Genomic DNA, 26,139 nt, shown 5'->3' on the forward strand with positions numbered 1-26,139 from the left:
AAGTGGCACAAGCCACCTTGTCGTTACCCACCACTCTCATAAAATTGAAGATAGGACTGATCATACCCATCCACTACTCAGCTCTAAGTTGATTGGGACTCCCTCAATGGTTGGAGGATGTTGCTTTCGGAATCTCTCATATAGGGGTTCCCACTTCCCATCTGTTCTCAACCTTAGGTTATACAAGTACTGGTACCACTGCAGGAGGCACCTGCGGGGCAGCGTTCCATGGCAGAATCTGTTACCTCATCCTGGCTTGCATTTTTGCAAACATCTACTGCAAATTCTGAGGGGTAGGTGGACGATTTTGGCCCTGATTATCATCTCTGACATTGATATTAGCTCTGCCTAGTTCTGATTGACCACCTTGGAGGCATAACTTCCATGTATGTCTTCAGTTAATGACTCGGCTTATCAGGCATGATAACTCTATCCAGCAACTGTCCCACGGTCAAAGTCGAAAAATACAACATTCCCATGCAATAATAGTTCTACTAAGCTTCTCCACCATAGTCACATATCAATCAAGAGGGCCATACCCTAATAGTATATATCATGCTCCTTATTATAGAATGCAAATAAAGCATATATTTAAGTTAGACAAGTATTCAATCAATTACCTACCAAACTGTGAGTTGAGCTTCTCTTTAGCAGCGAGCGTACATGTTTGGTCGATCTTTAGGAACCATAAATCCTTGGCAGCTCTGATACCAAGTTATAGCACCCTAGTAATCAAGGATCGTGTTTCAAATAGTTCTTAACTTGTTAAGTGAGTCATTTGGACTCAAAAGGGTAATCAAAATTAATTAAAGGTCTAGGTACTAAAACATTTGGTAAAAAAGATTATACTTTTCATTAAAACTTCAAAGATTTACAAGGGAACCGAAAAGAACTTAAATAAAACACAATTATATTTAATGTTCTCAAGATAGTCGACCTAAGTGACAAAAATGGACGTTTACTCTAAGTCGCTCAAAATATCCCGACCTTGACGGCCGAGTAGGCCGAACACATAGGTACTGCTCTAGAGAAGTGCAATTCATGGCTGTTCCAATTTTTCCTTACCGTTAACAACACCACAAAGTACTAGTTAGCCAAGACCTAGCCAGAAAAATGAACAAGGGATAACAGATATTAAATCAAACATAGACTATAAATAACATGCTTTATAAATTATAAGTAAACTCATTTCAACATATAAACCATTTCGACGACCTATGCCTAGATGCTGGGCAAGTGTGTACAACACCCTCATAGTGGCCCTTCCATCATGGCCTACATTCCACATGATTATCACCAAATACGACCCATGTTGATCAATCAAAGACGATCAAATAAAATTATGCAATAAGGGTACTCAGCCCTAAATAGATTCAATGCACAGTTAATATCATGTACAAACATCAGAGTCGATGCCGTATTCTAGGTGCATGTGATAGTTTTCTTACCTCGAGTCCTATGATAAAGATTAAACAACCTCAAGTTTGATCCTTTCCCCGAGCCCCTCAGAAACCTTAGTCACAACATTAATCACACGCTCATCAAGAACTAAGTCCAACTACGGTCTCCAAAATTAAACTCTAACTCTTACGACCTCCAATTACATTTAACAAGGTCATGAAATCATCCCCTGCACCTGAAGCAGGCCCCCAAACTGAATCCTCAAAACCCAGAGCTTAAAGCCAAAAAATCAGAAATAACCCATTTTCTAGGTAGCTAGCGTAGTCGTTCCTTCAAAAAATTTGGGCTTCTCAGGCATCTAGTGTAGTCATGTTATTGAAAAATTCCTGAGCTTCTAGGACCCTAGTGCGGTCGCACCAGACCTTAGCGCGGTCGCGCTAGGTCCTTTAAAACACAAATCGCAACCTAGATTTTCCCCAATTCCTCCCAAATGGTTCCCTGTAATTTTAGACCCAAAACTCAAGAACCAAACCAAATTTTAGTAGATTTTTAATATAATGTTGACCTTAAATCAATAACAAAATAGTCACACAACCTCAAACACAAACATAACTCATTTAATAACACAACAATGCCCAAAATTGCAAAATTAGGGTTCTAAACGCAATTCTTGCCAGAATTTGAGAAATTAACCTCAATTACACGAATTCAAGTTCAACTCCCTCTCTCTAAATTCAAATCCTAGCTGCTTATGGAGACTTCAACTACTCCCAATTCTTCTTGAAAGGTTGATTTGTGTGCTGGGACGACATAAGTGGAATTATTGTGAAATCATGTGATAATAATTGAATATGTATGTGATTATGTGAATCACATGAGTTATATTATGATATGATTATTTATGCATGTTTATGTGTATTAAATATGTTCAAAGAGTCGCTTTTGTTAAAACAGAGCATTTTCGAAATTTTTTCATGTTGAAGGAATAATTGTAATTTTATAAGCTATGTGCTTGAGACCACGTTATTATGTAGATATATTTGTGATATTCGGTAGAGTCGATCCTTTTGAGGAATTTAGTGGAAAAGTCACAACGAGGATAAATACCCGGCTCATGGAAGCCTAGTGGTATTTTGGTAATCTTGTATATTCTGGGATTTTTTGACAACTGAAAGTGTTTTATGGGAAATAAATTGCATTGGATGTATTAGTTGATTAATTTCGAGATTAGGGGTATAATTTGAGGTTTAGTGGGGAAATAGAAGATAGTGATGATTTTGTCCTTGGGTTAAGTGGGACCAGGGGTAAATTGGTCGTTTGATCAATTGGTAAAGGTTCTGGCTAAGTCTAGAATACAACAACACACTCACATTTCCCATGCTTTATCTCTCCTCTTTGGTCTGTGTTTCAAGAACTCTCTCAAGATCACAACCACAAAACTTAGCTAATGCCTTAAATTAAGGAATTCTGGAGAGAATTTGAGTTATTGGAGGAAGTAGGAGTTGCCCAAGACACAACTGCATTTAGGAATTTTTGAAATTCAGAGGTATGGTTGCCTAGTTTTGAACTTCTCTTTTGTTCTTGATGAGTATGGAGGATTAAAGTAAATTTTGACCTTTGGTGTGTCTAGTGGAATGAGGCATTGTTGTTGGTAGTGGAAGTACGATTTCTAGATTTTTTAAGCTTGGGATTGAATTGAAGACTTGGAACTGGGCTTGGATTATTGGATTTTGGGGTAAGTTTTCAAAGTTTAAGTTCAAATGGTAAATTTTGATAATTGTTTGTTTTTGGATCTTTAAGTGCATTTTGATGTTATACTGAGGTTATAGAGTTAGTCTATGGTTGATTGGATGTGAAAGTTTGGCTAGAGTTGTGTGAGAAATGGATTTTGGTGTTTTAAAATGCAGGGGAAAAACACAGATTCTATGTTGTCGCGGTGGCCTTGCGACGCCTGCGATGAGCGTTGTAGTGTCCCAAAACTCCTAATAATGAATAATATGTTGATTAGTATGGCCGGAGGGCATAATTGGAAATTATGGTGATCTTAATCGAATATTTATATATGTGTATTAAATGTGCTTAAATGCCAACTTTTGTCAAAAAGTGGCACTTTGTAATTTTGACCCGTTGAGGGTATATTTTTAATTTTATGTTCTATGTGCTTGATACCACATTATTATGTGGATATATTTGTTATACTCGACAAAAGTAGATCCTTTTGAGCAATTTAACAAAAGAGTCACAGCTGAGCGTACTACCCAGCTCGGGGTGAGCCAAGGGGTATTTCAATAATTTGGCTTTTACGTGGGATTTGTACATAAAGGAAAGTGTTTGATGGGAAATAAATTGTATTTCATGATAGGTTGGTCAATTTGGAGAGTAGGGGAGTAATTTGAGGTTTATTGAGAAATTCTGCTAAAATTACAAAAATGCCCTTGGGGTTATATAAGAGGTTCATTGGAGGAAGGGGAAAATGGTCTTTTGACGATTAGGCTAAGGGAAACTAGATCAAGTGCTGAGCACTAAGCTCATCCACGTTAAGAATTCTCTCTCTCACTCTCTCTGGGCATTGTCAACACTATTCCAAGATCGCGACCACAAAGCTAAGTCTTGGCTTGAAATTGAAATGATTTCTGGGAAGATTTGGAGGATTTGAGGAGATTAGGAGGTGTGGAAAATCATAACAGTTTAGGAATTTTGGAATCACAACAAGGTGAGTAACTTCCTTTAGTTTTCTTGAAATTTCTTAAGTATTCTTGATGGTTTTGTTTTGAAATTATGGTGGTTCTGAAATTTTGATGTGTTTAGAGAGTTTGTGTTGTTGTTGGCGGAGGATGCAGTGTTTCTTACTATTCTAAAGCTTTGGATTGGATTGGAAACTCTGAATTTGACTTATATTTTTTATTTCTTTAGGTAAGTTTTCAAAGTTTAAGCGCAAATGTAATTTTGGTAATTGTGTGTTTTTGGGTGTTTAAGTGCATTTTGATGTTGTATTGGAGTGATAGAGTTAGTCTGTGGTCGTTTGGATGTAATAGATTGACTGGAATCATGTTAGAATTAGGATTTGGTATTTGAAAATGGAGGGGGAAAATGCAAATTTCTGGGTTTTCGCGGTGGCGCCAAAATGAAAGCTAGATTATTGGGACAGGATGATGAAATCAGACTTCTAAGATAGCAAGTTCCACCAGGGAATGCTGCACCGGTTCTGCAACTTGTGGTGGTACCAACTCTGGGATAGCCAGAACTTCAAAATAGATGGGAGCCTCTTTATGAGAGCTTCACGAATCAACACCCTCCTTCTTTTGAGGGAGGGCCAAACCCATTGCGAGTTGAGCAATGGATGAGAGTGGACTTTATGAGGGTGGACTTTATGAGGGTCGTAGGTAATGAGAGAATGACCTGTGCCTCGTACATGTTTTGGGAGGATGCCCGTATTTGGTTAGAGGTAGTGTGGCAGACTCAGGATGTGATTACACTGAGCTGGGAGGAGTTCAGAGACCTGTTTAATGAAAAATACTACAATGGTGCAGTCATAGCTACAAAGGCAGATGACTTCAACAATCTGGTTAAGGGTAACATGTCAGTAACAGAGTACGCTTTGAATTTCAACAGATTAGTAAACTTTGATTTGGTTTTGTACCAATAGATGTAACAAGGAAGGAATTGTTCTTCCGCGGGTTAAATGCTACGATAGCCTGGGATGTCAAGACCACCTCTATACTTGGAGTGACGACTTACGCTCAGGTAGTGGAGAAGGCCCTTACTACTGAGGGCATAGAGAACAAGATCTGGTGCGAGAGCGCCGCCAAGCGAGTTACAAGGAGGGTAGTAGCTCCCTTTACAGAATCTAGTAGGGGCAAAGCCCCTAGCGACCAGAAGAGGAAGACCCTATACACTATTGCCAATCCTGGTTTTATTTTCCCTAATCTGTTTTATTTGTTTGGGTTTCCTTGCTGAGCCTTGGCTCACGGGTTCTTCATAGTGCAAGTAAGGGCAAAGGAAAGGTGGAACACCCATTAGTTGAAGAGCTTTGTGGGAAACGTGTACATATACAGCCCGCTCGACTGCCACAATTGAGACTTCTTTTGGGGATCTAGAGTTTTGGTTGATTTTGCGGCCTAGGTCGGCCATTTCTTACAATCGTTAGGCATGGATTGGTTAGCCAAGTATAGGGAAGCCATAGACTATAGAAGGAGGATGGTGACCTTTGAATCTGAGCGAGAGGACCCATTTGTGTTTGTGGGTGTTGTGAACGTGCCTCGCGTTCCTATGATCTCAACACAAAAGGCTAGAGACATATTGCAAGGAGGGTGCATAGGATTCCTAACGAGCATAATGGATACCACTAGGGATGTGCTAGTTGGCCCGACAGAGAATATATTTTTCTGTGAGTTCTTAGATGTGTTCCCAGAGGATTTACCAGGGTTACCATCATTGTGTTGACACTGGGAATAGAACCAATATCTAGAGCACCATACAGAATGGCTCTGGAAAAATTAACAGTATTGAATGTAATTGTTTTACATGATTTTGGATTCATTAGACCCAACTTCTCGCTTTGAGGTACGACAATGTTATTTGTTAAGAAGAAGGATGCGACATTGTCACTTTGAGGTACGACAATGTTATATCAGATATCCCATGGCTACATGATGCTGTGCCCTGTTCAGAATAGAGTTAAATGGAGCCAAGAGGTGTGGGGTAGACTTAACCTGCCAAGACATAGTTTGGTGTTCTGGATTGCTGTTCAGAATTGGTTGAGAACAAGAGACAAGCTGCATAAATATAACATAATAGATGAATTTCACTGCCTGTTCTGTCGGCGTCACACAGAAACAGAGGAGCACTTATTTTTCGATTGCTCTTTAGCTTGGCTTTGCCTTCAGCAAGTGAAGAACTGGCTTCGATGGGGAGCTGAATCAAGGCATCTGGGTAGTCTTCTCAGGTGGATAGAAAGAGCCAAAATAAGTAAGTTAAAAAAAAAATGTTATTCTGCTGCACTTGCAGCTTTGGTTTACCAAGTCTGGCATGCCAGAAATGAACTGCTCTGGAATTCGAAGGTGATGACAGTAGATATGATTGCAAGGAAGATTAAGGAAGATGTAAAGCATAGAGTTAGCTGTGTTCGGCCTCAACGTGTCAATACAATAGAAATAGAATGGTTCTTGGCCTTATAAAACTAATGGTGTAAAGAGGGATATTTTCTAACAGTTCACATATTTGTATAGAATTTGCTATTATTAGGTCTTCCATTGAAGATGCTATTAGATTGTATAGTTTTTTTTGGAGTAATGAAAAACTTGCTGATTCATCAAAAAAAAAAAAAAAAGGATGCGAAATTAATGATGAGCATTGATTACAGTGAGTTGAAAAATCTGACTATCAACAATAAGTATCCACTGCCAAGGATTGATGAATTGTTTGACAAGTTGCAGGGTAATGCAGTATTCTCAAAGACTGGTCTTTGATCTGGTTATCACTAGCTGAGGATCAATGATGAGGATATCCTAAGGACAACCTTTCGCACGATGTATGGGCATTATGAGTTTATGGTCATGTCCTTTGGATTGACTCATGCCCCGTTAGTGTTATGGATTTGATGCAGAGGGTGTCAAAGACTACTTGGATAAGTATGTGATTGTCTTCATCGATGATATATTAATCTCCTTTTAGCCAGAGCCAGAGCACGAGTAACACCTACGATTGGTACTACAGAGAATGAGGGAGCATAAATTGTATGCCAAGACTAATAAGTGCAAGTTCTGGTTACCTCAGGTACATTTCTTGGTCACATTTTCAGTAAGGATGGAATTATGGTAGATCCAGCCAAGATATAGGTGATGAGAGATTGGCCAAGGCCCAGGAATGCCACTGATATTATGAGTTCACTGAGTTTAGTGGGATACTATTGGCGTTTTGTGTAATGGTTCTCATGGATTGAAATTCCATTGTCAGAGTTGACACGCAAAAACTTGAAGTTCATTTGGTCTTACAAATGTGAGAATAATTTTCAAGAGTTGAAGCGGCAGTTGATCACTGCTCCGGTATTCAGTCTTCCGTCACATCAGGGGAAGTTTATGGTTTATTGTGATGTGTTGAGGAAGGGGCTAGACTATGTTCTAATGTAGGCTAGTAAGGTAATTTCCTATGCCTCAATATAGTTGAAGGAATATGAGCAGCAATACCCTACTCATGATTTGTAATTGGTGGCAGTGGTATTCGCACTGAAAGTGTGGTGACATTATCTGTACGGGGAGAAGTGCGAAATTTATACTACTCTTAAAAGTTTGAAGTACTTTATCACATAGAAGGATCTGAACATGCAACAGAGATGTTGGTCAGAGCTAGTAAAAGATTATGAATGTGAGATTCTTTATCATCTAGAGAAAGCCGACTTGGTAGAAGATGCTATGAGTCAGAGAGGTCGAGGATAGTTGTATAGCTTAAAGTAGATATCTAGAGAATCGGTAGAGGATATGACCAGAGCTGGGATAAAGTTTATTATGGGTATATTGGCCAAAAATACTCTTCAATCTACACTCATTGAGAGGGTAAGAGAAGCTTAGAGGAGTGATCGTCAGTTAGAGAAGAACTGAGAGGATGTCCTACATGGAGTGGCTAAAGACATTACCCTTGCTGAGAAATATATGTTGATGTACAAGGATCAAATTTGTGTTTCGTTTGATGCTGGTATTATAGGAGAGATTTTGGATGGCTCTCATACCACTCCTTATTCATTTCACCCAGGCCCAAAAAAAATGTACCAAGATCTAAAAGCTTTGTATTCGTGGCCAGGGATGAAGAAAGATGTAGTTGAGTATGCAACAAAGTGCTTAACATGTCAGCAGTTGAAAGCTAAACACCAGAGGCCAGTTGGATTGTTACAGCCTTTAGGTATTTCTTAATGGAAGTGGGAAGAAATCACTATGGATTTTGTGGTGGGCTTGCCTAGAATAGTTTCGCATCATGACTCGATGTGGGTGATCATATATAAACACACCAAGTCAGCTCATTTTTTCTTGTGAGGACAAATTATACAGTAAAGCAGTATGCAGAGTTGTATGTCAGGGAGATTGTATGTCTTCATAGGTCTTCGAAGTCTATATTATCGGATCGGGACCCCACTTTTATTTCCAAGTTCTGGGGACGTCTACAGAAGGCTATGTGTACAAAGCTGAAATTTAGTACAACTTATCATCCTCAGACAGATGGACATGCTTAGGGCATGTGTATTGGATTTTGTGGTGTCCTAGAGTGAGTATCTCCCCTTGATTGAGTTTTCCTACAACAACGGTTATCAATCAACGATTGGAGTGGCTCCATATGAGATGTTGTATGGTAGGAAATGTAGATCACCCATTCATTGGGATGAAATTGGTGGTGAGACGAAATATTTGGGTCACGAAGCAGTGTAGAGGACCACTGAGGCCATTGAGAAGATTAGAACTCGAATGCTCCCCTCACAGAGTAGACAGAAAAGCTACACTGACCCTAAGCATAGGAACGTGGAGTTCCAAGTTGGGGACCAAGTTTTCCTCCAAGTTTCACCATTGAGATGAGTCAAACAATTTGGGAAGAATGGCAAGATCCTAGAAAGAATTGGGCAGGTAACCTATAGACTGGCTATTCCTCCAGCTTTGTCAGGAGTACATAATGTGTTTCATGTATTGATGCTTCAAAGATATGTATAGAATACAACTCATGTGTTGAGTTATGAGAATCTGGAGTTATAGACATATTTATCCTATGAGGAGCAACCCGTTCAGATTTTTGATAGGACAGATAAAGTATTGCGAAATAAGACGATCCCATTGGTTAAAGTATTATGGAGGAGCAGCAAGGTCAAGGAAGCGACTTGGAAGCTAGAGTCAGATATGCAAGAGCAGTATCTTGAGATGCTTAGGTAAATTTTGAGGACCGATTTTTTTTAGGAGGGGATAGTGGTTGCGTCCCAAAACTCCTAATAAGGAATAACATGTTCATTAGTGTGCCGAGAGGGCATAATTGGAAATTATGGTGATCTTAATCGAATATATATATATGGGTTTTAATTGTGCTTGGACTTGTTGAGGGTATATTTGTAATTTTATGTGATGTGCTGGAGACCACATTACTATGTGGATATATTTGTTAAACTCAACAAAAGCGATCCTTTGAGCAATTTAGCGAAAAACTCACAGTGGGGAGTAATAACTTGCTCAGGGTGAGCCAAGGGGTATTTTGGTAATTTGGCATATAGGTGGGATTTGTTGATAAATTAAAGTATTTGATGGGAAATAAATTGTATTTAATGATAGGTTTGTTAAATTGGAGAGTAGGGGTGTAATTTGAGGTTTCGTGAGGAACCATGTTAAAATGACCAAAATACCCTTGGGGTTAAATAAGAGGTTCATTGGAGGAATGGGTAAAATGGTATTTTGACTATTAGGCTATGTGAAACTGGACCAAGTGCCAAGCACTTGCCTCATCCACGTTCAAGATTCTCTCTCTCACTCTCTTTGGGAATTTTGAAGACTATTCCAAAAGCACCATCGCAAAGCTAAGTCTTGGCTTGAAATTGAAGTGATTTCTGTGAAGATTTGGAGGATTTGAGGAAATTAGGAGCTATCAGAAATCATAATCAGTTTAGGAATTTTGGAATCACAACAAGCTAAGTAATTTGCTTTACTTTTCTTCAAATTTCTTAAGTACTCTTGATGGTTTTGTTTTTAAATTAAGGTGGTTCTAAAATTTTGATATGTTTAGGGAGTCCTATGTTGTAGTTGGTTGAGGATGTAGGGTTTCTAACTATTCTACAACGTTCGATTGGATTGGAAACTCTGAATTGGACTTAGATTTTAGATTTTTTGGGTAAGTTTTCAAAGTTCAAGCTAAAATGTAAGTTTTGGTAAATTGTGTGTTTTTGGGTGGTTAAGTGCATTTTGATGTTGTCCTGGAGTTATAGAGTTAGTTTGTGGTCATTTGGCTGTGAAAGATTGACTGAAATTGTGTTAGAATTAGGATTTGGTGTTTGAAAATGCAGGGGAAAAATGCAAATTTCTGGGAGCGTCGTGGCACCGCTGCCCTGTAGAGGGGGCACTAGAAGTCTAAATACGAAAAAATATAAGGAAAGCTCTCTCTTTTTAGGGGCTCCGCAACCCTTTAGATTGGGCGTCGCAGTGCAAAATGAACAAATTTTAGAATGGGGCTTCTTGGTTCGTTTCGAGTCGAGGCGATGTAAGGGGCGCCGCAACGGTAACTGTAATGCCCTGGATAACCAAGACCGTTACACTGTGTGTTTATAAAGTGCCAGACTTGCTAATCAAGTCGTTTAATTGAAATCGTCTCAAAAGTAACATTTTCATTAAGAAACATTATCCTTTACACGGGATCCCAAAAAGATACAAGTTTAAAGATCGTTTACAAAAGACACAAGGTTTATATACAATATCAAGCCATATTAAGGAAAAATAGACAGTTAGGCAATCCCTATCCTGACCCACTCCTCGACCATAGCGATCGAACAGCTAGCTATGTACATTCCACCCCACGACCCTCCATCTCAGGGTTGGTCCAGCTTGCCTTTGCCTTTCCCTGCACCACGTAGCATCCGTGAGCCAAGGCCCAGCAAGAAAACACAACAACAGAGCATAAACAATCAACAGACAAATTAATATCTCACATTGCATCACATAATCTCAACCATATAGTCATTCAGTATAATCAAGTAATCGACATGTTAAACATATCAATTCATATCATATGTCACTGCACAAATGATAACTAGGGCTAGCGCCCTCAGGCTGCTCCCTCCGTTATCTCACTGACTCCGGCCTGCTTAAACCGAGCTCAGTGAATATTAAGTTGTCCTCGGCTACCAGTGGCCAAGCCGCGACCCATGCGCAAACATTATGTAAGGCACTCTTAGGCCGCTTTTACATGTCCCAGGGCATGATACCATCATTGACATGATACAAATATCGGGAGCTCTTAGTCCCATCACAAACATATAGCCGGGTGCAGTTTTCTTACCTTTCTATTCACTAGCTTTGATCCCTCGACTCCTTGAGCACGATCCCCCTCGAGCCCTAGTGCTCACCTAAACACAATCATAGGCCAAAGTCATTATTGAACCTGAAGTCCAAAACCTAGCCTCGGGGCCAAACCCGAGCCCCTGGGAAGTCCTAGTTCCACCAAACAAGGTGGTGGAAACAAACCCCAAACCCTAGGTAGAAAGCCCTTGCAAACAACCCTAAAATCCCCTTCAGAAGATAGGGTAGTGCTACAGCTCTCATGGGAGGGTGCTACAGCACTACAAACAGAAGCAAAACCCCATCAACAAACTTGGCCTAGCGCTACAACGCCCAAAGGCTAGCGCTAGTCATAGACTGGCCAACACCAATTTTTCCCTTCTCCGATTTTCTCGAACCAACCTCAGCCAAAACTCCTCCAAATCCTTCCCAAACCCAAAAACAACCTTATGACCATACTCCACTCATCCCAAGCACCCCAAATACCTAGAACTCAAGCACATGCATCCCCAAACTCAAAATTCACCATAGCCACTCCTAAACACTAAAACTCAGCAGAAACCAGCTGAACAACAAAGTTAGAGTTTAGAATTTATACCTCTGGTGGAATTTCGACCTCAAGGTGCCTCTAGACTTCCTTGGCTTGCTCCTCCTCAGCGTTAGGCCTGAATTCCCTCAAGTTTCCATCCAATTCAACTAAAAAACGATAGCTCAAAAACAAGAAATAGAAACTGAAGAACTCTAAAGTCTTACCTCAAGTGTTGATGAACTCTTACTAAACCTCTACCAGTTTCTCAATCCTAGGTTAGGATCCTTGATCCTTAGTTTATCCCAGCTCTCCTCTGAGCTTTACTCCAGAAATTCTCAAGAAACAGACGAAGGAAATATAAACCGACCTAGAGAACTCTCTCTGTTTTTCTCTCTTTCTTTTCCCTTCGTTTTCCTTCTTTTTCAGACTTCCACACTTCTCTACAATTCCCACTAACATAAAGCCTTGGTAAAACTTAACTCTTGTAAGCAAAATGACTATTGTGCCCTCCCTATTAAATCTAAGCCCTTTAATCCACTTAGGGGCATTTTAGTCATTTTACCCCAAATCCTGCTAACTCCTCGAGTGTCTCTAATATTTCCCGCTTAATTCCCGATACCTAATTAATCACCAATAATATTCCTCAATGTCAAGATAGACTCCAGTATATTCGCTAAATTCCCATTTATACCCCTAAGCTCACCCCGAGCCGGGTATAAATCACTGCCATGACTTTTTCGCTACTTTGCTCACTAGGATCGTCTCGAGTTATAGATCACAAATATATCCACATAATAATGTGGTCTCAACAATTATCACATATATCAACACAGTTATGCCCATAATGGCCAAAATTACGATTATGCCCTTCTAACCTAATCAGGGCCTACATGCATACTAATACACATATTCATGCATCTCAAATATTCAAATAATCATATAACATGCTTTAAATCATAATCATGCATCTTAATCATTCAAACCACACATAATTCCCATTATGCCCTTCAGGCACACTATTCAAGGCCCTTAAACCTTATTAGCAAATTTTGGTCGTTACAACTATCCCCTCCTAATGAGAATTTCATCCTCGAAATTTACCTGGACAACTCAGGATACTGATCCCGCATCGTTGTCTCAAGCTTCCAGGTCGCCTCCTCGACCTTACTATTCCTCCACAGCACCTTAACCAGAGGAATTATTTTGTTCCGCAACACTTTATCTTTCCGATCCAGGATCTGAACTAGTTGCTCTTCATAAGCCAAATCTGCTTGTAACTCCAAATCTTCATACCTCAACACATGAGTCACATCTAAGACATACTTCCAAAGCATGGAGACATGGAACACATCATGAACTCCTAACAACGATGGTGGCAAGGCCAACCTGTAAGCCACCTGACCAACCCTTTCCAGGATCTCGAATGGTCCAATGAATCTAGGGCTTAGCTTGCCCTTCTTTCTAAACCTCGTCACCCCTCGCAATGGTGAAACTGAGAGAAAGACGTGGTTTTTCGGATCAGCGTAGAGAAACTCCACATCCCTACGCTTAGGATCAGCGTAGTTTTTCGGTCTACTCTGAGATGCGAGCATCCTAGCCCGGATCTTCTCTATGGCCTCACTTGTCTTCTGAACCATATCTGGCCCCAAATATCTCCTTTCACCCATCTCATCCCAATGAATGGGTGATCTACACTTCCTCCCATATAACATCTCATAGGGAGCCACTCCAATCGTTGACTGATAACTATTGTTATATGAGAACTCAATCAACGGAAGATACTTACTCCATGAACACTCAAAATCAATCACACATGCTATGAGCATATCCTCCAACACCTGGATCGTCCTCTCAGACTGTCCATCAGTCTGAGGATGAAAGGCTGTACTGAACTTCAACTGAGTCCCCAAAGCTTTCTGCAAACCACCCCAAAACTTGGAAGTAAAAATAGGATCGCGGTCTGACACAATAGACTTAGGAACGCCATGGAGACGTACGATCTCCCTCACATACAACTCAGCATACTGATCCACAGTATATGTCGACCTCACTGGAAGGAAATGGGTTGACTTGGTGTATTTATCCACTATCACCCACACCGAGTCATGAAGCCCCACTGTCCTGGGTAAATTTCCCACAAAGTCCATGGTAATGTCCTCCCATTTCCATTCAGGAATACCCAAAGGCTGAAGCAATCCTGCTGGTCGCTGATGCTCAATTTTCACCTGCTGATAGGTTAAGCATTTGGCAACGTACTCTACCACATCCTTCTTCATCCCGGGCCACCAATACAAAGTTCGCAGATCCTGATACATCTTCGTGGTTCCCGGATGAAGTGAGTACAGTGTCGTATGAGACTCATCCAGTATTTCTCGTCTGATCCCCTCATCAGCTGGAACACAAATCTGTCCCTGATACCAAAGTAATCCCACCTCAGAAACAGAAAAATCCTTAGTTATTCCAGCTAAGACATCATCTCTAATCCTCTGTAACTGAGCGTTTACCAACTGCCCTTCTCTGATCCGCTCTAGCAGGGTGGACTGTAGAGTAATATTAGCCAATAGGCCTACCACCAACTCTATCCCTGCTCTAACAATCTCATCAGCTAACTCCCTTGAGATCTGAACAGAACTATATAGCTGACCTGGACCTCTGCGACTCAATGCATCCGCCACCACATTGGCTTTACCCGGATGGTAAAGGATATCACAATCATAATCCTTTACCAGCTCCAGCCAACGTCTCTGTCTCATATTCAGGTCCTTCTGTGTAAAGAAATACTTCAGGCTCTTATGGTCAGTATATACCTCACACTTCTCCCCATATAGATAATGTCGCCAAATCTTCAGTGCAAAAACCACTGCTACCAGCTCCAAGTCATGAGTAAGGTACCGCTGCTCATACTCCTTCAGCTGTCGTGATGCATTAGCTATAACCTTCTCATTCTGCATCAACACACAGCCTAAGCCCAACCTTGATGCATCGCAGTAAACAACAAACTTCCCTTCCTCCGAAGGAAGACTCAACACTGGCGCTGTAATAAGTCGTCGCTTCAACTCTTGGAATTTGTCTTCACACTTGTCTGACCAGATAAACTTCAAATTCTTTCTTGTTAATTCTGTCATTGGTACTGCTTTCTTCAAAAAGCCTTCTACAAACCGTCTGTAGTAGCCTGCTAACCACAGAAAACTCCGCACCTCCGAGGTGTTCCTTGGCCTAGGCCAATCTCTAACTGCCTCTATCATAGAGGGATCCACCTTAATCCCATCTGCACCTACGATATGCCCAAGGAATGTCACTTCAGGTAACCAGAACTCACACTTCTTAAACTTAGCATACAACTGATGCTCCCTCAACCTCTGAAGAACCTGTCGAAGATGAAACTCATCCTCTGCCTCTGAACTGGAATACACCAAGATGTCGTCAATGAAGACAATAACGAACTGATCTAGAAAATCCTTAAACACCCTGTTCATTAGATCCATAAAGGCTGCTGGGGCATTTTTCAAACCAAAAGACATGACCAAGAACTCATAGTGCCCATACCGCGTTCGGAAGGCCATCATAGGTATGTCCTCATCCTTGATCCTCAGCTGGTGATAACCAGATCAAAGATCAATCTTTGAGAACACCGTCTTACCCTGCAGCTGATCGAACAAGTCATCATTCCTTGGTAGGGAATACTAATTCTTAATGGTCAACTTATTCAATTCTCGATAGTCAATACACATCCTCAAAGTCCCGTCCTTCTTCTTAACAAATAAAACTGGAGCACCCTATGGCGAATAGCTAGGTCTGATGAACCCGAAATTCAGAAGCCCCTGCAGCTATATCTTTAACTCTTTCAGTTCCGCCGGTGCCATCCTATATGGTGCCCTCGACACTGGCTCTGTCCTCGGTGCCAACTCAATAACAAACTGAATCTCTCTACGCGGCGGTAACCCTGGAAAATCCTCAGGAAACACATCCAAGAACTCGCAAACCAATCTGGTCTCCTTCGGTCCTACTGGTGAAACTCTGATGGTATCCACTACACTAGTCAGAAAGCCTATACATCCACCCTGTAGAAAATCTCTGGCTCTCAATGCAGATATCCTGGGTACGCGGGGTCCATGCACCGCTCCCACAAAAACAAAGGGATCCTCGCCCTCTGGCTCAAAGGTTACCATCTTCTTCCTACAGTTGATGGTAGCTCCATATCTAACCAGCCAATCCATACCTAAAATCATATCAAAATCCTCCATACTCAACTCAATCAAGTCTACTGATAACTCCTTACCATCAACTATCACTGGCAGTGCTCTAATCCACCTCCTAGATACTACCAGTTCTCCTGTAGGCAATATAGTCCCAAATCCTGAAGCACTAAACTCACTAGGTCTACACAGTCTATCAATCACCTTATCAGACACAAATAAATGCGTAGCACCAGAATCAATCAACACAGTAAAAGGAATGCCAGCACTAGAAAGCCGACCTATCACTACCGAGGGACTAGCCTCGGCCTTCACCTGCGTCAGGGTGAACACTCGAGATGGAGTCAAGTTGTCCACCTTTCCTATCTCTCCCTTCTTCACTATCGGGCAATCCTTCCTGAGGTGTCCCACCACCCGGCACACATAGAAGGCCTTAGCCCGACACTCGCCCGAATGGCGCCTCTTGCACCTCGTGCACTCTGGATAAGTCCTCCACGAATCACCGCCTCCGTGACGGCCACCCTGACTACCCCGACCTATCCTATCAGGACCAGGAGCAATCAGAGCATCAGGAGTCTTTCTCTTCAAATCACTGGGGCCTCCGCCCCTACCAGAACTAGAATATGGAGGCACCGCCCTGCGGCCCTCCCTTCTCATAGCCCTCTCCCTCCATTTCTTATTCTCCGCTTCCTCAGCAGTGAGACCCTTCTCCATAGCCTGGCCATAAGTATTCCCTCCAGGAACTGTGGTAATTCTTACATCTCGGGCTATCATAGCATTCAGCCCTCTGGTAAATCTGTCCTGCCTAGCTGCATCGGTAGGCACAAGATCTGGTGCGAAATTCGCGAGTCTATCAAACTTCAAGGAATATTCTGTAACTGTCATACTGCCCTGAACCAGCCCCACGAACTCATTAACTTTCGCTGCCCTGATGGCAACATTATAATACTTCTGATTAAACAGGTCCTTAAACCCTTCCCAAGTCAATGCAGCAATATCTCTAGTTTGTGATGCCACCTACCACCAGATTCGGGCATCCTCCCTCAGCATATAAGTGGCACAGGACACTTTGTCATGTCCTTCCACTCTCATAAAATCAAGTATGGTTGTGATCATAGTCATCCACTGCTCAGCCTTCAGTGGATCTGGTCCTCCCTCAAAAATTGTGGGCTGTTGCTTTCTGAACCGCTCATACAACGGTTCCCACTTGTTCCCAACATCAACTGGCTGTACCATAGGTACCATTGCCGGTGGCGCAACAGGGGAAACACTCCCAGATGGAGCCTGCTGCAGAATTCGAATCTGTTCATCTTAGCTCTTAAGCCGAGCTTGCATGTCTGCCATTAACTGCTGCCAGTTCTCAGGGACCAGCGGAGGGTTCGGGCCCCGATCATCATCTCTAGCCCCAGACATGCCGGCTAGTCGTGTGGATTTTCTTGAACGCATAACTATTCAAGTCAATCTGCAATCAACGACTTAACAATCAGGCTATGATGACAGGGTAATAATCTTTCCGTGATCCATCACTGGAACTCCAATCATTCACAAACAATCAAAATATAGCAATTTATCTAGATATTCATTCACATGCACAGCAATGCTAATAAGCACGCCTCAATAACATCATGCAATAGTAAAGGGCCAGGCCCTATCAGTATCTCATGCTCCCTATTCATCAAACAGATATCGACAATCATATCTCTCTCAAATCATTTAAGCACATAATCATATCTACACAATTACCAAACCCTGAGTTGAGCTTGTCTATCGCGGTTCAGCCAGTCTTCAGGACCCATAAACCTAGGACGCTCTGATACCAAGTTGTAATGCCCTGGATAACCAAGACCGTTACACTATGTGTTTATAAAGTGCCAGACTTGCTAATCAAGTCGTTTAATTGAAAGCGTGTCATCGAAACTTTAAAGGGACTAGGCTTTAAAATGTTTTGGTCTCAAAAGTCACTTTTTCATTAAGAAACATTATCCTTTACACGGGATCCCAAAAAGATACAAGTTTAAAGAGCGTTTACAGAAGACACAAGGTTTATATACAATATCAAGCCATATTAAGGACAAATAGACAGTTAGGCAATCCTTGTCCTGACCCACTCCTCGACCATAGCGATCGAACAGCTAGCTATGTACATTCCACCCCACGACCCTCCATCTCAGGGTTGGTCCAGCTTGCCTTTGCCTTTGCCTTTCCCTACACCACGTAGCACCCGTGAGCCAAGGCCCAGCAAGAAAACACAACAACAGAGCATACACAATCAACAGACAAATCAATATCTCACATTGCATCACATAATCTCAACCATATAGTCATTCAGTATAATTAAGTAATGGACATGTTAAACATATCAATTCATATCATATGTCACTGCACAAATGATAACTAGGGCTAGTGCCCTCAGGCTGCTCCCTCCGTTATCCCACAGACTCCGGCCAGCTTAAACCGAGCTCAGTGAATATTAAGCTATCCTCGGCTACCAGTGGCTAAGCCACGCCCCATGCGCAAACATTATGTACAACACTCTTAGGCCACTTTTACATGTCCCATGGCATGATACCATTGTTGACATGATACAAATATTGGGAGCTCTTAGTCCCATCACAAACATATAGCCGAGTGCAGTTTTCTTACCTTTCTATTCACTAGCATTGATCCCTCAACTCCTTGAGCACGATCCCCTCGAGCCCTAGCGCTCACCTAAACACAATCATAGGCCAAAGTCATTATCAAACCTCAAGTCCAAAACCTAGCCTCGGGGCCAAACCCGAGCCCCCGGGAAGTCCTAGTTCCACCAAACAAGGTGGTGGAAACAAACCCCAAACCCTAGGTAAAAAGCCCTTGCAAACAACAATAAAATCCCCTTCACAAGACAGGGTAGCGCTACAGCGCTCATGGGAGGGCGCTACAGTGCTACCAATAGAAGCAAAAACCCATCAGAAAACTTGGCCCATCAGCAAAAACCCATCAACACCAGTTTTTCCCTTCTGCGATTTTCTCGAACCAACCTCAGCCAAAACTCCTCCAAATCCTTCCCAAACCCAAAAACAACCTTATGACCATACTCCACTCATCCCAAGCACCCCAAATACCTATAACTCAAGCACATGCATTCCCAAACTCAAAATTCACCATAGCCACTCCTAAACACTAAAACTCAGCAGAAACCAGCTGAACAACAAAGTTAGAGTTTAGAATTTATACCTCTGGTGGAATTTCGACCTCAAGGTGCCTCTAGACTTCCTTGGCTTGCTCCTCCTCAGCGTTAGGCCTGAATTCCCTCAAGTTTCCATCCAATTCAACTAAAAAATGATAGCTCAAAAACAAGAAATAGAAACTGAAGAACTCTAAAGTCTTACCTCAAGTGTTGATGAACTCTTACTAAACCTCTACCAATTTCTCAATCCTAGGTTAGGATCCTTGATCCTTAGTTTATCCCAACTCTCCTCTGAGCTTTACTCCAGAAATTCTCAAGAAATAGATGAAGGAAATATAAACCGACCTAGAGAACTCTCTCTGTTTTTCTCTCTTTCTTTTCCCTTCGTTTTCCTTCTTTTTCAGACTTCCACACTTCTCTACAATTCCCACTAACATAAAGCCTTGGTAAAACTTAACTCCTGTAAGCCAAATGACTATTGTGCCCTCCCTATTAAATATAAGCCCTTTAATCCACTTAGGGGCATTTTAGTCATTTTACCCCAATTCCTGCTAACTCCTCGAGTGTCTCTAATATTTCCCGCTTAATTCCCGATACCTAATTAATCACCAATAATATTCCTCAATGTCAAGATAGACTCCAGTATATTCGCTTAATTCCCATTTATACCCCTAAGTTCACCCCGAGCACGGTATAAATCCCCGCCAAGACTTTTTCGCTACTTTGCTCACTAGGATCGTCTCGAGTCACAGTTCACAGATATATCCACATAATAATGCGGTCTCGACAATTATCACATATATCAACACAGTTATGCCCATAATGGCCAAAATTACGATTATGCCCTTCTAACCTAATCAGGGCCTACATGCATACTAATACACATATTCATGCATCTCAAATATTCAAATAATCATATAACATGCTTTAAATCATAATCATGCATCTTAATCATTAAAACCACACATAATTCCCATTATGCCCTTCAGGCACACTAATCAAGGCCCTTAAGCCTTATTAGCAAATTTGGGTCGTTACAGTAACGCAGTTTTAGGGTGCAGTTGTTTAAAGTTTTGGGGTGCTATCTTGGGAGGTTCAGGGGACGATTCCACTATTTTTTAGAGGAATTCGAGGTAAGAGCGGTAGGGCTTAGTCTTGAGGACCATTGTCTGAATTAGTTCTTAACAAACATATAGTTTATGTGTTGTAACGACCCAAAATTGCTAATAAGTCTTAGGGCCTTGATTATTGTGCCAGGAGGGCATAATTGGTCTATGTATATTTAATTGGTTAAATGCGTTATTGCATGGCATGCATGATTGATATGATTATATGAAAATGTGATATGCATGTTTACGAGTATTAGATATGCATGTGGGCCTTTTATAGCTTTTGAGGGCATATTTGTTATTTTGACCCATTGAGGGCATAAATATGATTAATGTAATAAACGATTGAGACCACATTATTATGTGGATGTATTTGTAATAATTGGCTCGAGACGGTCCTAGTTAGCGGATTAGTAAAATAGTCACAGTGGGGTTTAATACCGCACTTGGGGGAGCCTAGGGTTATTTTTGGGAATTTAGAAGATATTTTGAGGATTTATAGATATTGAATAAGTGTTTGGTAATTAATTGGACATGCCGGGGTTAATTGATTAATAGTAGGAACACATGAGGAATTATCGGGAACTGGGAGCGGAATGACCATTTTACCCCTTACTACCCATAGAAGATTAATAGGTTAAAGGGGCAAAATAGTCTTTTGTTTAGGCAAGGGATATACTAATTAAAACTCTTAGGAATAGCCTGAAAGTGGTAGAAAACACTCATCTCTCTCTCACCTCTCTCATTGACGGTTCTCCCTATCTTTCTCTTGCACTTGAAGAGTCTTGTTGGAGTGAAGGTTAAAGCTTATGGAAATTCTGTTTGGAAGTCTTGAGGAATTGAAGCATCTAACCATGGGATTCAGTTGGGAAACCTGGGGGTTTAAGCTCAAGACTAGAAGGCTGGAAGCTTGTGAGGATTCAATCATAATTGAGGTAAGTTCTTGTCATTGATTATGTTAGGAAATTCTGGTTGTTGGGGTAGAATTTAGTTGGATATTGAGTGTTGAATTTCTACTAGAATGGGATGGTGAGTTTAGTATAATTTTTAAGATTTTGGTGTTTAAAATATGTGATTAAAAGTCCTAAATTCGTAGCTGAGTATTGACTTTTGTTGGGAAGTTTGTTAGGCTTGTATCTTAGAGGTTTTTGTTGGGAAGTATGAGGAGCAAACCCAGAAATTATGGGTTCATAAGGGCATGCTGCGACCCAGCTCAGAGGCACTGCGGCCCGCATGCCATGAACGCCTGGGTGTGCTCTCTGACTTGAAGGTGCACCAAGGCTCTAGGGGGTGCATCGCGGCTCTTAAGGCCAGACCACAGCCCGCCTAGGCGATTTTTCCTTAGGATGGTTTCTAGGATTGGTAAGGCTTGGGGGTTCAGACCTACGAGATCGGGACGAAATCTACTACTCGGTTTAGTAGAAATCGAGCTCCCGAAGGCTAGTTTTTGTCTCCTAAGTATTTATTTGAATTAGAAATTGATGATTACCCATTCGCTACTGTGACTAGGTTTATCACCATGGCTCAGCACTGAGGATCGTGCTCGTAACCGTTCTGTATCCTCTGCTAGGAATTCAAGGTATGAAAACTGCACCCTTGTGTGGGTGTGTTGGGATTAAGATTCCCTGTAGCTGTGTATATGTGTTGTGTAACTGTGATACTATTATGCGAAACATGAAATGAAAGGCCTAAGAGGGCAGGGCTGATGATTTGCACATAGGACGCGACTCAGCCACTAAAGGTCGGGGTCAGCTAGATAAACGGAGGACCCGGCCTAAGCGAGCCGGAGTCAGTTGATTAAACAAAGGGCTCGGCCTAAGGGCGCCGACCCTGAGAACTTGTATATTGGTGGAGATATATTTCTGAATGTACATGTTTACTATTGTCAGTCTGATGCTTACAATTTGTTGAGCTTATGAATCATTATCTTATGATTGATTGTATGCTATTATTGATTATGTATTTACTGTTATGGTTTTCTTGTTGGGCCTTGGCTCACGGGTGCTACATGGAGCAGGTAAAGGAATGGGTAAGCTAGACAAACCATGAGTTGGAGAGCTCTAGGGCGAGGTGTACATCGTTAGCTGCTTGTCCGCCACGGCCGAGGGAAAGTAAAGGGACCGAGCCTAAAATTTGTGTTTTGCCACTAAAGTGGCTGGTTGTACATAACTTTTGAGAATTTTAAATTTTTCTCTTAAACCCTACTTTTTTGGATCCCATGCAACAAACGTCTATTTTAATGATAATTAAAGATTTATGCTCAAAATCTTTTAAACCTAACCAGGTAATTGACCTTAGGATCACATCACTGTGGAAATGACTTGATTAGCAAGTCTTGCTCTATTTTAGAAAACATAGTGTAACGGTCTTGGTTATCTAGGGTGTTACAACTTCATATCAAAGCGGTCTAGGTTTAAGTCTTCTTGACGACTGGCTGGACATGTACACTCGCCGCTAAAGAAAAGCTCGACTCAGAGTTTGGTAAATGTATATATGTGATTATATGCCTAAATGTTTGAATGAAATATAAATTCTTTGTTACATGATTAATATGGAGCATGAGTTACTGATAGGGCCTCGCCCTTGACTGTTGTGTGACTATTATGAGGCATGCTTATTAGCATTGCTGCTGTATGTGAATGAATATTTGAATGATTGTTTGCATTTTAATTTCTTATGGTTGATTTAGTTTCAATGGTGCACTATGGAAAAACTGTTAACTTGTCATCATTGCCTGATCGCCGAGTCATTGATCAGAGCCAGAACCCTCCCAGTCCTTGAGAACTAGCAGCAGATACTTGCAGACATGCAAGCTCGATTACAAAGTCAAGAAGAGAAGATCTGTCTTTTGAGACAACAGGCTCTGTCGGGGAGTGCTGCACCTATTATGCCACCTGTTGTGGCACTAGTTGTACAGACACCTGAGGTTAGGAACAGGTGGGAGAAACTGTATGAGTGGTTTAGGAGACAGCATCCTCCAACCATTGAGGGAGTATCAGATTCACTAAAGGTCGAACAGTGGATGAGTATGATTACTTCTGTCCTGGATTTCATGAGGGAGGAAGGTAATAACAGGGTGGCCTGTGCCACCTATATGCTTAGAGAGGATGCCCGTATTTGGAGGGAGGTAACATCATAGACTAAGGACATTTCTACCCTGAGTTGGGATGGGTTCAGAGATTTGTGCATCTAGAAATACTATAACGTTTTTGTCAGGGCAGCAAAGGTGAATGAGTTCATGGGGTTGGTGCAGGGCAACATGACATTTACAGAGTATGCCCTAAAGTTTGACAGGCTTGAGAAGTTTGCACAAAATTTAGTGCCTACAAATGCAGCCAGACAAGACAAAATAATTCGAGGGCTTACTGCTATGATAGCCCGAGATGTGAGAATCACAATAATACCTGGGGGAACAACTTATGCCTAGGCTTTTGAGAAGGCTCTTACTGATGAAGAGGAGAATAATAAGATTTTGAGGGCGAACGTTGTGAGACGGGAGGTTTACAGGACGGTGCCTTCATATATAGGGTCTGGTGGGGGCGCAGGCCCCAGTGATCTGAAGAGGAAGACCCCTGACACCTTGATCACTGCTGGTCTTGATCGGAGGGGCTGTGGTGTTTTGGGTGGCCGCCATGGAGGTGGTGAGACATGGAGGAAGTTATCCTGAGTGCACAAGATGAAACAAGCGCCATTCGGGCGAATGTTTGGCAAAGGCTTGTTACCTGTACGAGGTGGTTGGACACCTTAAGGAGGATTGCCCAACAACAAAGAAAGAGGAACCAGAGAAGGTGGATAGCTTGACTCCCGCTCGAGTGTTCACCTTGACGCAGGCAGAGGCCGAGGCTAGTCCCTCGGTAGTGACAGGTCAGCTTTCTAGTGTTGGCTCTTCTTATACTGTATTGATTGGCTCTAGTGCTACACATTTGTTTGTTTCTAGTAAGGTAATCGATAAATAATGAAGACCTAGTGAGTATTATACTGTGGGGTTTAGGACTATACTACCTACAGGGGGACTGATAGTTTCTAGGACATGGATTAGAGCACTATATGTGATGGTAGATAGTAGGGAACTATCAGTAGATTTGATGTAGTTGGGTATGGATAACTTTGATATGATTTTAGGGATGGATTGGCTGGTCAGATATAGGGCTACAATTGATTGTAGGAAGAAGATGGTGACTTTTGAGCCCAAGGGAGAGGATCCCTTTATTTTTGAGGGTGTTGTGCATGGACCCGGCATACCCACAATATCAACATTGAGGGCTAGGGAACTCTTACAGGGAGGTTGTATAGGTTTTCTAGCCAGTGTCGTGGATACCCCCAAGGTTATGCCAGCAAGGCCGGGAGAGACCAAATTGGTACGTAAGTTCTTGGATGTGTTTCCTAAGGATTTACTTGGACTTCCGCCGCATAGGGAGATTCAGTTTGTCATCGAGTTAGCACTGGGGACAGAGCCAGTGTCGAGGGCGCCATATAGGATGGCTTCAGCGAAATTGAAAGAGTTGAAGATACAGCTGCAAGAGCTTCTTGATTTAGGGTTTATCAGGCCTAGCATTTTTCCATGGGGTGCTTCGGTTTTGTTTGTGAAGAAGAAGGATAGGACTCTAAGAATGTGTATAAACTATAGGGAGTTAAGCAAGTTGACCATTAAGAATAAATACCCCGTACCAAGGATTGATGACTTGTTCGATCTACTGCAGGGAAAGACAGTGTTCTCGAAGATTGATCTTCGATTTGGTTATCACCAGCTGAGGATCAAGGACAACGATATATCGAAGATGACGTTATGTACAAGTTATGGGCATTACGAGTTCCTGGTCATGTCGTTTGGTTTGACCAATGCCCTAGAAACATTCATGGACTTGATGAACATGGTGGTCAAGGACTTCTTGGATGAATTTGTGATTGTCTTCGTCGATGAAATCTTAGTTTACTCCAGTTCAGAGGTAAAGCATGGACAACATCTCCGACAAGTCTTGCAGAGATTGAGGGAGCATTGATTGTATGCCAAGTTCAAGAAGTGTGAGTTCTGGCTACCCGAAGTGACATTCCCTGGACACATTGTTGGTGAAGATGGGATTAAGGTGGGTCCAGCTAAGGTGGAGGCAGGGAGGCAGATAGACGATGCACAGTTTTAGGAGGATAGAGGGAATGTCCTAGCTGGGATAGCTAAGGATTATTCCATTTCAGAAACTTGTTTGCTACGGTACAAGGGTTAGATTTGTGGCCCAATAGATGTGGGTATTAGACAAGAGATACTGGATGAATCCCATACTACACTGTACTCACTCCATCTAGGCACCACAAAGATGTATCAGGATCTATGGATGTTATATTGGTGGCCTGGAATAAAGAAAGGTGTAGTGGAGTACGTAGAAAAGTGTTTAACATGTCAGCAGGTGAAGGCTAAGCATCATCCACCAGCGGGGTTGCTACAGCCTTTGGGTATTCACAAGAAGAAATGGAAAGACATTACTATGGATTTTGTGGGAGGTTTACCCAGGACAGTGGGGCTACATGACTCGGTGTGGGTGATAGTAGACAGATACACGAAGTCAGCTCACTTTCTGCCAGTGAATCAGTACGCGGAATAGTATGTGAGAGAGATTGTACGTCTCCATGGGGTTCCCAAGTCTATAGTGACAGACCAAGATCCTATATTTACCTCCAAGTTTTGGGGTAGTTTGCAGAAGGCTATGGTGACTCAACTGAAGTTCAGTACGACCAT

General features: G+C 41.8%; 1 protein-coding gene across 1 annotated transcript; it reads left to right on the forward strand.

The window, feature by feature from the left end:
* Window positions 1-6,023: 6,023 nt before the first annotated feature.
* On the forward strand, window positions 6,024-6,578 carry LOC133824963 (uncharacterized). The gene has a single exon (XM_062257974.1). The coding sequence runs from the start codon at window positions 6,024-6,026 to the stop codon at window positions 6,576-6,578; it is 555 nt and encodes a 184-aa protein (XP_062113958.1).
* The last annotated feature ends 19,561 nt before the right edge of the window (window positions 6,579-26,139 follow it).

This window comes from Humulus lupulus, chromosome 3 (genome assembly GCF_963169125.1).
Source record: "Humulus lupulus chromosome 3, drHumLupu1.1, whole genome shotgun sequence".
Taxonomy (NCBI): domain Eukaryota; kingdom Viridiplantae; phylum Streptophyta; class Magnoliopsida; order Rosales; family Cannabaceae; genus Humulus; species Humulus lupulus.

Bases quoted from the DNA above. Each gene is read 5' to 3' on its own strand.
- LOC133824963 (XM_062257974.1), top strand. From the start codon at position 6,024: ATGTTATATCAGATATCCCATGGCTACATGATGCTGTGCCCTGTTCAG.